The 13692-nt window shown below is 45.9% G+C and overlaps 1 protein-coding gene across 30 annotated transcripts in view; it reads right to left on the bottom strand.

Moving 5' to 3' along the window:
- The window catches only part of macf1a (microtubule actin crosslinking factor 1a), a 187360-nt gene that overhangs the window by 89962 nt on the left and 83706 nt on the right, over window positions 1-13692 (bottom strand). For 17 of the 30 annotated variants that reach the window (XM_047330042.1, XM_047330031.1, XM_047330032.1 and 14 more), the window contains 3 exons: window positions 1252-1418; window positions 878-990; window positions 213-319 (listed from right to left, as the gene is read on the bottom strand). In XM_047330042.1, coding sequence (XP_047185998.1) covers window positions 213-319; window positions 878-990; window positions 1252-1418 — 387 coding nt within the window. Of the gene's footprint in view, window positions 1-212; window positions 320-877; window positions 991-1251; window positions 1419-6035; window positions 9801-13692 lie in introns of those variants that run through there. The other 13 variants (XM_047330020.1, XM_047330023.1, XM_047330021.1 and 10 more) reach the window with 5 other exon arrangements.

Below are 13692 nucleotides of genomic sequence, written 5' to 3'. Positions count from 1 at the left end.
ACAACACCATTCAAATAACGGCGTCATTATTGGAAAAGTTCCGGGTCATTGCTCATGAAGCTGTAGAGTTGATGAACAAAGAAAATGGAAATAATATCTCCGCTGAGAATAAAGTGGAAAAAAATCAACAAGCTGAAAACAGAATAATTTAAAAAACGTTAACAGGAGGTTAATATAAACTGTAGTGAGAGCGTGACAGAAATATGACATACATGTGCGGCGATGCCCTCTCCTCCCTCGGGGATCTTGGGGAAGGCATCGTAGATGGAGGAGACGTAGGTGATGACCGACTTTTCATCCGGACAAGGAACATCAACGTCTGAGGAGAAGGAGGAAATATGGAAAATTAGATGAAAGAGATTGAAAAGGGTTTTTAAAAGATTTTATTTGGCCAGTTTGATCGCTGGATGCAGCTTCAGGGATTCTTTTAGCAACAAAGATAACTTACGGCAGAAATTATAAAACAATATCAGTGGTTATAAACAGGAACCCACACTTTCCGCTGCAAAACATGGCTCAGAGGACGTAACGAGCTCAACATCATCCAACATGTCTCAGCTTAAAGAAACTTAATGAAGTGTGGTGAGTGGATTTTAATGTGTTTCTGATGACAGAACGCAAAATAAAGACCATAAAAGTACAGTATAAATCTACAAAATATGCAGATTATCTAACTGTCTTACGATGTTCTTACGACGGCTTGCTTTCAAAATAAAAGCTTAGAAACTAACTAGGATATAACAGAACCCCCTTTGTTAAGTAGCCCGAGAAAGGAGCTTGTTAAAATGTCAGTTTCTAAAATATTAAATATCATACGTGATGGTTATTAACTCTCAGAGTCAGAGTCAGTTTGTTTCATTCAGAGCGACGGCCTCACCCTCAGCGTCCAGCAGACTGGTCACCCCTAGCGACTCGGCGATGTCGAAGGCCTGCTCCAGGTTCTCACGGTTACCCTGGCGTGACACCACCTCCATGTCGATCAGGTCGGGCCTGGACAACACACACACACACACACACACACACACACACACACACACACACACACACACACACACACACAGAGAGAGGGGAGGTGTTGGTGTCGGTCATCATGTACATATCCGCAGAGTGTATTTTCCCAATTCAGTGCTGTTAAATTCAGTTTCAAGTGTTTGCTTAACTCAAAAAATATGGTATCTACTGAGACAAAAATCTACGGCCAATCCTCTGTGAGTTCAGACTTTAAAAAGATGAGACTCCATCTCCTCCGACCTGTATCTGTGCAGCAGAGCGTTGAACATGCGTCCGTCGCTCCAGGACGAGGTGAAGTTGACACAGCGGAGGCCGGGGTAGCCTTCTGTGGCCTGCTGGCTCCATATCAGCAGCTTCTCTTTGGCCGTGAGGTCGCCCGACTCGCCGCTCACGTAGATCTCGGAGATCTGCAGGCACCAGGGCAGAGAGAGAAGAGAGGTTACTACCGGGATCCGTTCATTCATTCATCATGCTGATTGTTGCGTTCAATCGGCAGAATCGATCACGATGCATTCACATCTCACGTACAAACACGCGTGCCGTGATGACACGGACACAATGATTCGGCAGAAATATATAATTAATGAAACAGGGTTTTTCCTCCTCCCGTCTTGTTTTTCACCCTCTTGTTATCGTTTTTGGGGCTGTAACAAATATGTCAGGTAAAATATTCTTAAATATTCTCCTGTAATAATTTCACCCTTCTCCCTTTCATAACAGTTCCACTAACCCCCAAGTCAAACACATGCGTGTTGGTGGAAGATGGACAAATGTTTGTGGAGTCATGCTTCCATGGAGACCAACTTTATTGGTATATGTGTACTGACACAACGAGGCCTCTGTGGCCATTTTCCCTCTGTGTCCTTCTTCCTCTCTATTTGCTCTTTTCGGGTCAAACTGTGCCACGGTGACAAAAGACAAGTGAGCGATGTACGCGGCGACTGTCGGTGCTTTGGCCGAAGCCACTGTCATCATCAGTATTCCTCTGTCATCCCTCGCTCCCCTCCCCGACTGTCCTACTCTCTCCCTCCCTGCTGCTAATGTGGAGCAGCATGAACGTCCGGTGTGTGCCAAGGGACTGCAGCAACAGCCCAGAGAGCCGGGGAGGGGGCGGGAGAAGGGAGGAGAGAGGAAAAAGAGTATTTGCGAGGCCGGGGACGGAGGAGAGAATACAGCACATACCAGCCTGCACACAGAGAGTTTTAAAAACACTCTGCAGTCTTAAGCCTTCACTGATATCACAATGTGCTTCCCTGCAGAACTCCGTCGCTCTGTATGCATCGACAACCTCCTATGCAGAGAAACACAGAGCTTCTGATCCCACATCGGAATATTGATACAGAAAACTGTGTGCGAGGGGCTGCGCCCTCACCTTTTCTGGCCGCCTTTGTGAGTCAAATTACAAAACGCTGCCAGGGGTAAAATAAATAGATAACAAGCCAATGAAACTTGAGTTTGAAATATTAAGTCCCCGGTGTCAAGGATGGAAGTGGATGTGTTCCTAAACGCAGAAGGTAGATATCGCTACAGAACTGGCACTGGAATATTGTTAGTAACATTTCATCAAAGAAACTCACTGTTAGAAGAAAAACAGAAACAATAAAGTTTGGGTTTTGACTGTGTCCTGCACCATGTGGTGTCTGGTCCATATGGGCCAGAAAGACACTTAACAGCAGCAGCAACAACAACAACCAGTAGGTCCACGTGTGTATTAAAAACACATTTTTAAAAAAAGCAAATATCAAAACATATAATCTCCATGAAACAAATGTCATATTATGAGTTCTCTCTCTCTCTTAGCTGCCATTTTCTATAAACCGCATCAAAACAAAAATCGTATTATTGCACATTTCCTTCACAAAACAAGTGATTATTTTTTTCCTCTTCCAAACAGATTATTGCCCTGGTCACAGTACATGGGGCCACGTAACACAAAATGAAATCTGTCCAACCCAGACACTGCTCTTGAGAATTTCCGTCGTGTTTGCATAACCTCAGCCGTCTTCACTGAGCTCACACGGACCTCGGCCTTAAATCTCATGGTTCTGTGTAGTTATGTTTGATTGCCAAATATCCTTTTTCCATTAATGACCCTGCAACTTGCTCCTGAAAATAATAATAAAAAAGTGAATGTTAGAGAGGAAATATTGCAGCGACGACTCTTGACCGAGGGTCCCAGTTAAAGATCGCCTGTCAGCGTTTCCACTGGACATTGGAACTATGTCAGGTCTCTGCTCACGTCCCACTGTCCCCATTAACAGCCCAGTGAGCAGAACGTCTTCATTCATGTCCCCCCGGAAGCATCGGGGCACAAATGTAGCTAACAAAGTGCCAACACATCCGTCTTGAAAACTAGGTTCAGCGTACTGAGGATTAAGAATCGATGCCGTCGTTAGTGGACGTCCACTTACTGTAACGTTGGCGGCTGCGTGGCTTAATTATCCTGCTGGGTGAGGAGCTCAGAGTCAAACCAACTGTTAATTGGTTGAACTGTCTCTTCTGTAGATCTAAACTTGTAGATTTAAAACTAATAACAAGTCAGAGTAATCTACAGCTAATTAACTCCACACTGGGAAATGATTTCAGTCATCTGGATCATTAGTGAAGTGAAGAGCTTTTGCAGAAGTTTCCTTCGCCATCTCCACCTCCGCGATGCTGTCAGAATTCAGAATTTTCTGATTTCAGCTTCTTATATGTGAATATTTTCTGGTTTCTTTGCTCTTCTACGACAATTATCAGCATCTTGGGGGGTTTGGGAAACACAAGCGACATTTTTCACCTTCTTATGGACCAAAGAACTAATCGATTAATCGAGGAAATCATCCACAGATTAATCTGCAAGATTTTTTGGTTCAACTAAAGTGGTTTAATGAAAATGCAAACTTTGGAACATACACACAGACTTTTGCAGAAAACTATCTCAGCAACTCCGACCAAAAAAAAATGGCGTGTGAACATATTGAGCATATTAATTTCCAACCAGACAAAGTACAGTAGATAAAGGCCAAAACATGTCGCGGCACTGACCACAAAACTTGCAGACATAAACGTTCCTCTTCAAGACCAACATCGGTGGCCTAATGTACAAATGCATACAGTATATACTGCTACATATAAAGTCCTGTGTAATGTGTATATTCACGTATGGAGCGTTAGTATAGGTGAGTGTGTGTGTGTGCATGAGATGGGAGTGAGATTAGATGAGAGCAGGTATCAGTGATGCTCAGTTGAGCCAAGATCCAGTCACAGTGATCCACTAGCAGCCCCCCCGGGACCAGCCCTCTTTAAAAAACATGGCCTCTTTGAAGTTCATGTGGAGGCGGGAGGGCGAGGGATGGAGGGAGGGAGGGAGGGAGGGAGGGAGGAGACAGCGATGGCGGGGAGGATGGAGGATGGACAGGAGGAGAAGATAAAAGAGGTTTAATGGTTTCATTGGCACTGGAACAAACTGTGCCTCTGTACAGTCAATCCCAGGCTTATAGCGACAGGGAGGGATGGAGGGATGAAGGATAGAGGTGGTGGACAGGGAACCGAGTGGCAGGACGAGTATGTGGATACATGTGAGTGGTGGTTTCAGTGTGGGGGGGTAAAGAATCCCCCTGAGGCTCCACCGAGCCGCCGTCTCCCTGATGAATGCGCATTTCAAATCCCTTTTAATGCAGAGAAGGGTAAAAACATGCACGACACACAAAGACCAGCTGCACTTTAAACTGCACCAGAGGCCTCCTGACACACACACACACACACACACACACACACTGCGACACAGGAACACACACAGGCACACAACGTGACACACACAAGACAAATGAGGAGTATTGATAATTGCAGCCCAGAAAAAAAAAAAAAGCCTCTTAACCAGGGATCTCTGTGGAGCAACGATCTGACTGTGCGTTCGTCATGACTCAGCAGCAACTGTGCATCAAATGCACTGAACGCAACCTGACGTGATGTCAAGACACTGCACTGCACAGCCACATACTGCACTGTCTCTAAAATGTGAGGAGGGGGGCAGCAATGAACAAACTGTGGCAGCCGTTGTTGGAATGCACCGGTCGTCTTGTCGAGTTACTGCAGCAGCCTTTTCTTTTTCAAGCTGAAGGAGAGAAGCAAGTATAAAGAATCACTGGGATGAATTGCGGTTAGCTGAGGTCTGTACAGACGTGTGTGTGTTTACATGTATATGAAGCTATATTTTAACAACAGTAGGCCCTAATGCCAGGAAGCTTGTGACTTTAGAAGCAAACTAGCAAATTAGTTTACCAGCGAAATATAAAAATTAAAAAAATATATATATAATGTAGAAAGACTCCAGTGTCAATCACTGAATACGATGGCAACAATGTAAAATGAACCTGCCTGACCCCAGAATAACATAACCTAAAACCTCTTCCAGCCGAAAACCACCAGAGCCGCACAGACACAGACTCGGACACTCAGTTGTATTGTGTGTTGGGAAATGACACGTTTCACTTTGCACCGAGAGGAAACCCTGTCATTAGAAGCAATGACCCTTCTCGCTCCGTCTGTCTCTCGGACTAACAGACGTCCACAGTGAGGCAGCATGTGTGGTGTGAGGAAAATAACAAGCACTGGAAGGAGACGGATGAGAGCAAAGGGAGGCGGTGGAGGAGGAGGATACTGGGAAAGAAGGACAGAGAGAGCGTCTGGTTTGCCTTGATTAGACTCCAGGGACCGAGGCGGAAAGAATGGAGCGAAGCATTGTGCCTTTCATGAGCTGATAACAAGAACACACACATATAACCCTTCATGACCACAAACAGTGCACAGATGATAACAAAACACACATACAACAGGTTTAATGTCACTGTCGCTCAATTTACAGCAAGACAATCCAAACGTTTACTCATGGCCATGTAACAAATATTCCAAAGTCCGGAAGTGGTTGGCAGCCCAGGGGTTGGAAACCTCTGGATTAACCAAACTAATTGTTGTGGACAAAGACCCAGACATAAAAGGGATAAGAAAAGAATTTGAGGACCGGATAACAAGACACAACCAACCTGCGGCAGGTATTTTACAGCTGCCAGTTGCTGCACTGATAGAGGACTCTCCATCATGGAGTCCAGCCTCTCTGACGAGCTACTGGTCAGCCCTCCCCAGTCCGTCTGACTGGGAGTGGTGCCCGCCGTCTCCGGAGACGTCAGCGGAAGGTCGCTGGCGTAGCCCGACTCCAAGAGAGACGTCCTCTCTTGAGCCCGAGCTGGAGAGTCTAACCTAAACCCCTTGAAGGCCATAGTCTCCTGAATCTGCAATTGGTTTGAGGACCATGGGTTCTCACTTGCAGACTTTTTGGCTCTACTCTTGTCCTCCTCACTCAATAGGACTTTGAGAATATTTTCAGTGACCGGAGACGGGACTGGAGGCTCTTTGCGCACCTCCACATCATTGTCACCATCACCCCTCCACACTGGAGAGCCATAATCACTGGGGTACATTGTCCTCACAACGCAGAGTTTACCATCCACCTCTCGGATGTGGACCACACCTTTCTGCTCCCTCTCTGATGATGTCTGCACCAACCCTGATGTCCCTTCATGTCCTCCCTTTACCCCTGCATCACCCTTTTCCTCTTTCTCTTTTCTCCATTTGTCTTTTTTCTCCTTCTTCTGTCGGAGTATCCAAGGTTTCTCTAGGACCCCTTGAACTTTCTCCTTAACACGAAAGACTCTCCCTCCGCCTGGAGTGGTACTGCCCAGGGCTGGGGCTGTGTTGACTGGGGTGGTGGTGGTTGTTTGGCTCGGGATGCTGGACACATCTATGATTGCGCTGACGGAGTCTTCCTCCCCTGGAAGGCAGAAGACCCCTCTCCAGGCTGGGCTGGGCTTGGGGGACACTTCAAGTATTCTGTTGCCCAAAAGGCCCCCAGCACTCGTAGAGCCTGGGGAAAGGGTATTGCTGTGCAGATTTGCTTTGGAATGAGTTAACTGGGTGTCAGGCACTGTCATAAGAGTTCTCGCTCTGTTGCTAAAATCTGAATCTATGGTTTCCAAAACTATATTTTTTTCCTCCTCGTCTTCATCCTCGTCGTCTCTTTCACGGGTTCTTTGTCGTGAGAAGTCCTCCATTTCTGCTTCCCCTTTCCTGTTCTTCTTGCCCTTGTGCTTACGTCTGAAACGTAGCCGCTTCTTTGGTGAAAGTGGGGGGGCTCCAGTGAGTCCCCCCTCGGGAGGAGGCCTGACACAACCCATGGAGCTCCCCATGTCTTCGGCGGTGAAGGAGAGCGGTGTATAAAAATAAATAAGCTGCAGCAAATACAGGAAGTTAATCCATCAGAGAGGCCCAACGACTGTTCATTGAGGATTACACATTTTCCAGTTGCTTGGGATCAAAGTGTCATCCATCGAAAAACGATAACACTGGAGAGGAAATCCTTCAGATAGACTGACAAGAGGCTGATAGCTCCCTCAGCAGTCTGACACCTGTGGGGAATGTGAAGTTAGGACGAGCAGGTTTAGCTCCACTTTGTATGGCACCATCTTAAATTCAACCTGAATGGTACGAGTCGCCACTGAAGGAGAGCATGAGGTGGGGGTTCAGTTATTTCTTCAGGCAGTTCTGTGTGTATATGTATAAAACAGTGTATGTAAATGTGCAGGCAGCCGGTAGCTTCACTTGGTTTTCTACTCCAGAAGACTCGTAGTCGCAGTCAAGGACACAAGGACACAGTTATGTCAGCAGAGACGCATGACAGAGGAAAATAAATTTGGTTTGAGTCAGGGCTCGGGTTTATCACCAGGCATCTGGCAGGGGAACTATTACCTGGTGTAAGGCAATGTGTCAGGCAGCATGATGAGTGTGGGAGAAAGATATATGCAGTGCTATTCAGCCCATTAGTGATTCTCCAGCTGCATCACACATACTCTATGTGTCGGCGTGTGACATGACAATAACTGTGAAAGTATCGGTGCGTATTCACTGCAGGAATTCTGGAATCAGTCGCTGTCTCATCTCATTTTATTGGTATTTGAAATACAAGAGATGAGTGTTAATCGGTGGTGTGAGGAAAAACAATACCTCCCACCGCCACAGTTCCATTCAGATTCCCCCTTTTTCCCATCCTCCATAAACCACAAAAAAAGTGAAGTTGGTTCCAGGTGCTGGTGTAATCCAGGAGCTCTATCTACACTCAGATCTAGCAGCTATCTGAGCTCATGAATTAATGATGCCTCCTCTCCTACTGTGGTAATGTTATTGCAGTACAAGGGGAGAGAAGTACGATCAGCAATGCAAGTCACCGTGGCAGAGATCGTCAGGAATCCCATCTGTCACGCTGCTCGTAGTGGAAGGAGTATTAACGGTGAAGCTATCGATATATCCCTCGTAGTAACGGTGAGCTCGGTGTCTCGTTCCGCCGAGGCAGCACAGTGTCCAGATTGGTTGTGGGAGAGAGATAACGTGCAATCAGCCAGCGCTGCCACAGATTGCCGGGAAATTCAGCCAATACTCTTGACAGCTTGTTAGATTCTCAGTCAGAACATCGGCTTCCCACCCGAGCGCTTCTCCTTGTCGTCCTCCCACGATTTAGACTGCTCATTCAGCTGACGTCTCATGCGACATGCCAATCTTTCGAGTGTCTGTGTGTGTGTGTTCCTCGTCTTAAAGGGCCGCTGTTGTCAATATGCTGAAATCCAAAGTCGCTGGCGTTAACTTCTGCCATTCTCGATAATGGGGGCAGGAGAGTTCCCAGTCTCTGCAATGACCATCTGGGGCTGGCACATACCTTTGGAATCAAGTCATTGGAGACCAGAAAACTTGTTCAGCATGCGGATGTGTCTCTTTGTACGTGGCCGGTCTAAGTCTAGAGGCAGACAAGAGCAGTCACATTGAGCTCCCCAGACACCTTGGCATCACACGCCTCTCCCCTTGTTACCAGCGTTAAGATTTACCCCCGACCTTGATGTCAGACTCCCAGAGGACTAGAGCAGACTGGGAATTGTGTTCCAGTACCGGCCAGTGACCATCGTCCCATGTCCTGATGTCAGTCTCCCAGCTTCCCCTTCATCAGGTGGTGCAGTGCGACGATGCAACAGCCTGACAAAATCCAGAGTTTGCTGGAGGTGGGGGGGGGATTCAGACCATGTCTTACTGTACACCAAGGCAAAAACCAGGCAGCCTGGGGGGGGAAAGGGCTCTCTCCTCTCTGGTGTCTTTCCGTCTCCTAATAGCACCTCAAACCAACTAGATCCAATTAGGAAGAGGCATCTGGGAGAGGATCTGGAGCTGGAGCGAGGAAGAGACTGGTCCACAGTAGGCTTTGGGAAGGACTTGTCAAAGATCCAGTTCTAGTAGCAGATATGTGTATCTGGAACAGAGCCAAAGGGATTCAGTGTCCAGTGAAAGGCAGTCCCGAACTCCTCGCAGCACAGGGTCTGCACTCCATGTCCCCTTCAAAAAAAACCCCACAAAGACGTGCAGGGAGCAGAGACACAGGGGCGTCTCCGGCTACAAAGGAAAAACCATGGCTCTGTCAGACAAGCTCGGCCGAATTGATCCGATTGACACGGTGCAGGAGAAACCAGCGTGAGTGTGTGTTGGTGCCTGCGAGGCTGGGCGCTCCCCTGGTCAGCTGTGCGAGCCCTTCTGCATACGTGTCCACGAGCGTGTCTTGTCCTGCTTGCGGGTTTGCGGTTTGTGGCCTGCCGATCGGGGGGAAGCCGGGAGCTCCAGTGACAACAGGCAGCCTGGATTCGTCTCTCCCTCGGCTGGCTTCGCTCCTCCGCTCTATCCCTCGCTTCGCGGATGCCGGCAGAGAGAGAAGAAAACCTTTTTATCTCCCGGCTGCTGCAGCTTCACACTCTCCTCTGCTCGATCTCTCACGCTCACAGTCCACCCCTCCCTCCTTGGCCCTCCTCCTCCTCCTCCTCCTATTCGCTTCCTCGTTCTCCTGCCTCTCTCTCTCTCTTTCCCTCCCTCTCTCTTGGCTGTCAGTGAGCAGCTTTCTATGCCACAAACACACACTTGACCCAAAAGCTTCCCTTGAATGTCAGGCTGCAACGGGGAGGTAAGAAGAAAAAAAACCCAGCGAGGAGAGAAATCAAATCTAAAACAGACTGTTGCATCTGAAACTTAAATGAGAGATTGAGTTAACGCTTCGACCTGTTTATCTCCACCTCTTCCCCTTCAATCTCCATCTGCCCATCAAGCGACAGCTTATGAATAGATCCGGGGGGAAAAGGAGAGACGCATGCAGAGGGAAGGAGATTTGAGGGAATTAAGAAAAAGCCAAAAAGGATAGAAGAAAATCGGAGGGGATGGGTGGAGGCTGCGAAAGGATCAAGTGCAAAGAGGGAAGGAAATGAGAAAGTTTTCTATATCCATTATGCATTTTAATATCATTGTGGTTGCACTAGGGTCATTGCTTAAAGACCAATGGGAAGGACTGTTGGAAGGTAACATGGAATATGCAGGATGTTCACAGGCATTCAATCCACTGGATTAGCCAAAAATAGTTTGTCAATATGATTTTGTTAATCTATAAATGGCTGGTGTCGTGCTGGAAAGATTATGAATGGATGGATTTAATTGCTTGTCATTTTTTTTGTCAAGTGAAAATATATTTTCAGGTTCTAGCAACTTAAGTGTGGCTGTAAATGGTTTAATGGAATAATATGACACTGTCATCTTTTGGGAAATTGTGATTTTGACTCTGATTTTCTGAAAGAGTGAATAAATAATTGTAGAAAGATAAACATTAGCTGCAACCCTGATTGATATTTTAATAATGAAATTACACATACTGTACCAGGATAGGGAATTTGATCCTAATAGTAAAAAATACTGATATAAAGATTCTGATTGAAGAACAACATCTAAACAAACATGTTTAATATTTAATTTACCTCCTGCACCACTGAACATATTTTAAATTCTGTTGCCTTCCACCCAACATCATATATGTGGAATAACATTGCTCACACATGTGATCTGGTACAGTACAACAGAGAATATGAGAGCTCCGTGGTTTTCATAACCACGGAGCCTAATGTATGGAAAACGTCTTCACCGAGACAGATATGGATGGAGGAAACGAACAGGCTGTGGTGGTCTCAAGTGGTGAAATCCGCAGTAATCCATCGTCTCTCATTAAAGTGAAAGCACAGAAAGCATAAGGGAACAAAACACACACACAAACACACACACACACACACATTCACACACACGTAGAAAAGGCGAGAGCCAATGGGAGAAAAGCACTAATCAAGTCCCCGGGACTTTCATCCCTTCACCGTGGCTCGGTGCCACCAGACGTCAGCCTCCGTCTGATTCCGGCGTCAGACCTTCACAAGTCACAACTGCTGCATGTTGAACAACCACAAGTTCCTTTGATCACATATTTAGCGGCTCTCTTTGTTGATAATGTGAACGGAGGCATGACGGGATGTGGATATTTTAATCATCATGATGAATCAGGCTCCGTCTGTGCTCAGCTTTGACACGCTCAACCAAATCATATCCCAAAAGAACATTTGAAAAACTTTAGGCGCAGAAATCCATTGTTAAAATATAATTACTATGATGAAAAGACACTTCATTGTTTGGTTTTACTGTAGATGTTTTCAATAGATATTATATCATATTCCTGAAAGTCTTACGGTCTCCAACTAACACAAAAGAATATGTACACTGCAAAAATGAAAAGGCTAAGAAAACAAAAAAAAACTGAACTAGATTTTATTTAATTTTGAAGCCAAATTAAACTAAAAACTAATAATATTTTTTCTGATAATTTTTCTTCCATAATTCACGTTTACCTTGAAGTCAGATGAGAGTTGTCTCAGCATGTGGACACGAACCCCTGCAGAAATGATCTGTAGACCCTGTTTTTTTTAACTTGCCTGCCCGCAACTCTTGACTGATTAAACGTAATTAAGTTGAAGCAAATACTTTATGCTAAGTTGACCCTTTATTTCAGGGCTTTTATCTCTCAGTTTTTATCTTTGCCTTATGGTAGTATTTAATCTCTGTAGGAAACGCTCCATACAGTAGCTTTATGGTTTGAGTATGACAACAAAACGCCGTCACTAAATAAGCGGGGTGAGACCACAACTCGGCTTGAATTAGGAGCAATTCAAGCTCCAAGGCATAATTCAAAACCTGGATATCCTCAGCGATGTGCTTCACCGAAGAACAACTGTCGCTCGACGGTATTCAACAGTTTCAAATGGGCAGTAGAGTTAAACATGAGGTGTGTTCCCTCTGAGGAAGATGGTGATAGATGTGCGTAATAAAGGCCGTAATTAGTACCTTTGTACTACACAAATAAACTGTCTCCAACTGCTCAGCGTGACAGGGAAACAGTGAGGAATTTATTCCCATCAACTCAGGAATTAAATTACTGGGAGTTATCAGCCAGCGAGCCAATCACAGGCAGACACAGTGCAGCAGAGGGAGGGTCCACACGCAGAGACACAGGAAGCCTGAGGAGCCGGGTTCACCTGTAATACTGAGCTAACTGCTGGCACCTAGTGGCTTGGCTGAGGAACTACAAGCAGGATTATATATTTTTGATGAGGGGGAAAAGATGACAGATCAGTTTCTGTTGTTATTACGGTAGATAATGACCAACATTCGTGACAGCTGCAGGGGCTTAAGGAATTTGTATTATTCCCTCTTATAATGAAAATGTAGAAGTTTGACCGATGGCAGGAATCTTCGGCGACATCATTAAAACTGAAGCCTGTCCAACACCATATGAAACTCGAGGAGTTGGTGAAATAATGACTAACGACAGATATGACCCAAATAAAAAAAAAAGATATCTCAGTGGGAGAGGTCCTATTATTAGATGAAGAGCCGAGTCCCTTGCAGTCACATGCAAAGACCTGGAGGCTTGTTTCCAGAAGTTACTTCGTCATCACGATACATGATAATCATCAGGATCATCGGAACCAAAGCTGAATAGTGTGGAAATTATACAGCGGATCGCTGTTGTGGGTCACGTATCTTAGTAACAGTCCATATTTGTGTCATGTTGACAGAAACAAACAAAGCGTTCTTTCCTCTAATACACTGTATACAACCAAAGGTCGACTTGTGAGCTGTGATTAAATAAACTGGTCTTCGACAGACAAGCTTGTATTTCGCTGCGTTGCTGTAATATTTCTTCGGCTGCTGCCGTTTTCAGACGCAAACACGAGACATATGGAGTTTGCCGGTCACATATGAAGAAGGCAGCGGGAGATTGTCCGGTTCAGATGATGAGTTCACAGAAGCAGGACAACATTTCCGGAACTTTCAGGCGAGGGGTGATCACGGGGGTACAGTGGTCGCCCACTCCCTCGACGTGAATCTTCCTGCTGTTTTCTCACATGTACAGATAAATTAACGCTGACGATCGATGACAGTAAACGATCACAGAACCACTCACATGCTGCGGTGCCTCTCAGCTCTGTGTGAGCTTCTCACTGCGGCTCTAATGTCAAACTGTCCTCATCTCTTAGTCCCGGTGAACTCAGACTATCTGCTGCTCTGAGGGATCAACTCCCTCTCTCCCTCCACACTTTTTCTTTTTTAAATCATTCCATTCCTCCAGAACTCAGAACTGCAGCTGGCTTCAGCCCCTCATCTCCCTCTCTCTGTAACACCATGTTCTGCTGAGTCATGCCTATACTGAAACATTTGCAGAGTCATGCACTACTGTTTCCATAGCAACTGGCT

The sequence above is a fragment of the Scophthalmus maximus genome, chromosome 22, assembly GCF_022379125.1.
Source record: "Scophthalmus maximus strain ysfricsl-2021 chromosome 22, ASM2237912v1, whole genome shotgun sequence".
Lineage (NCBI taxonomy): Eukaryota > Metazoa > Chordata > Actinopteri > Pleuronectiformes > Scophthalmidae > Scophthalmus > Scophthalmus maximus.
Note: the sequence above shows the minus strand (reverse complement) of the source record. Positions and strands in the feature narration are given on the sequence as shown.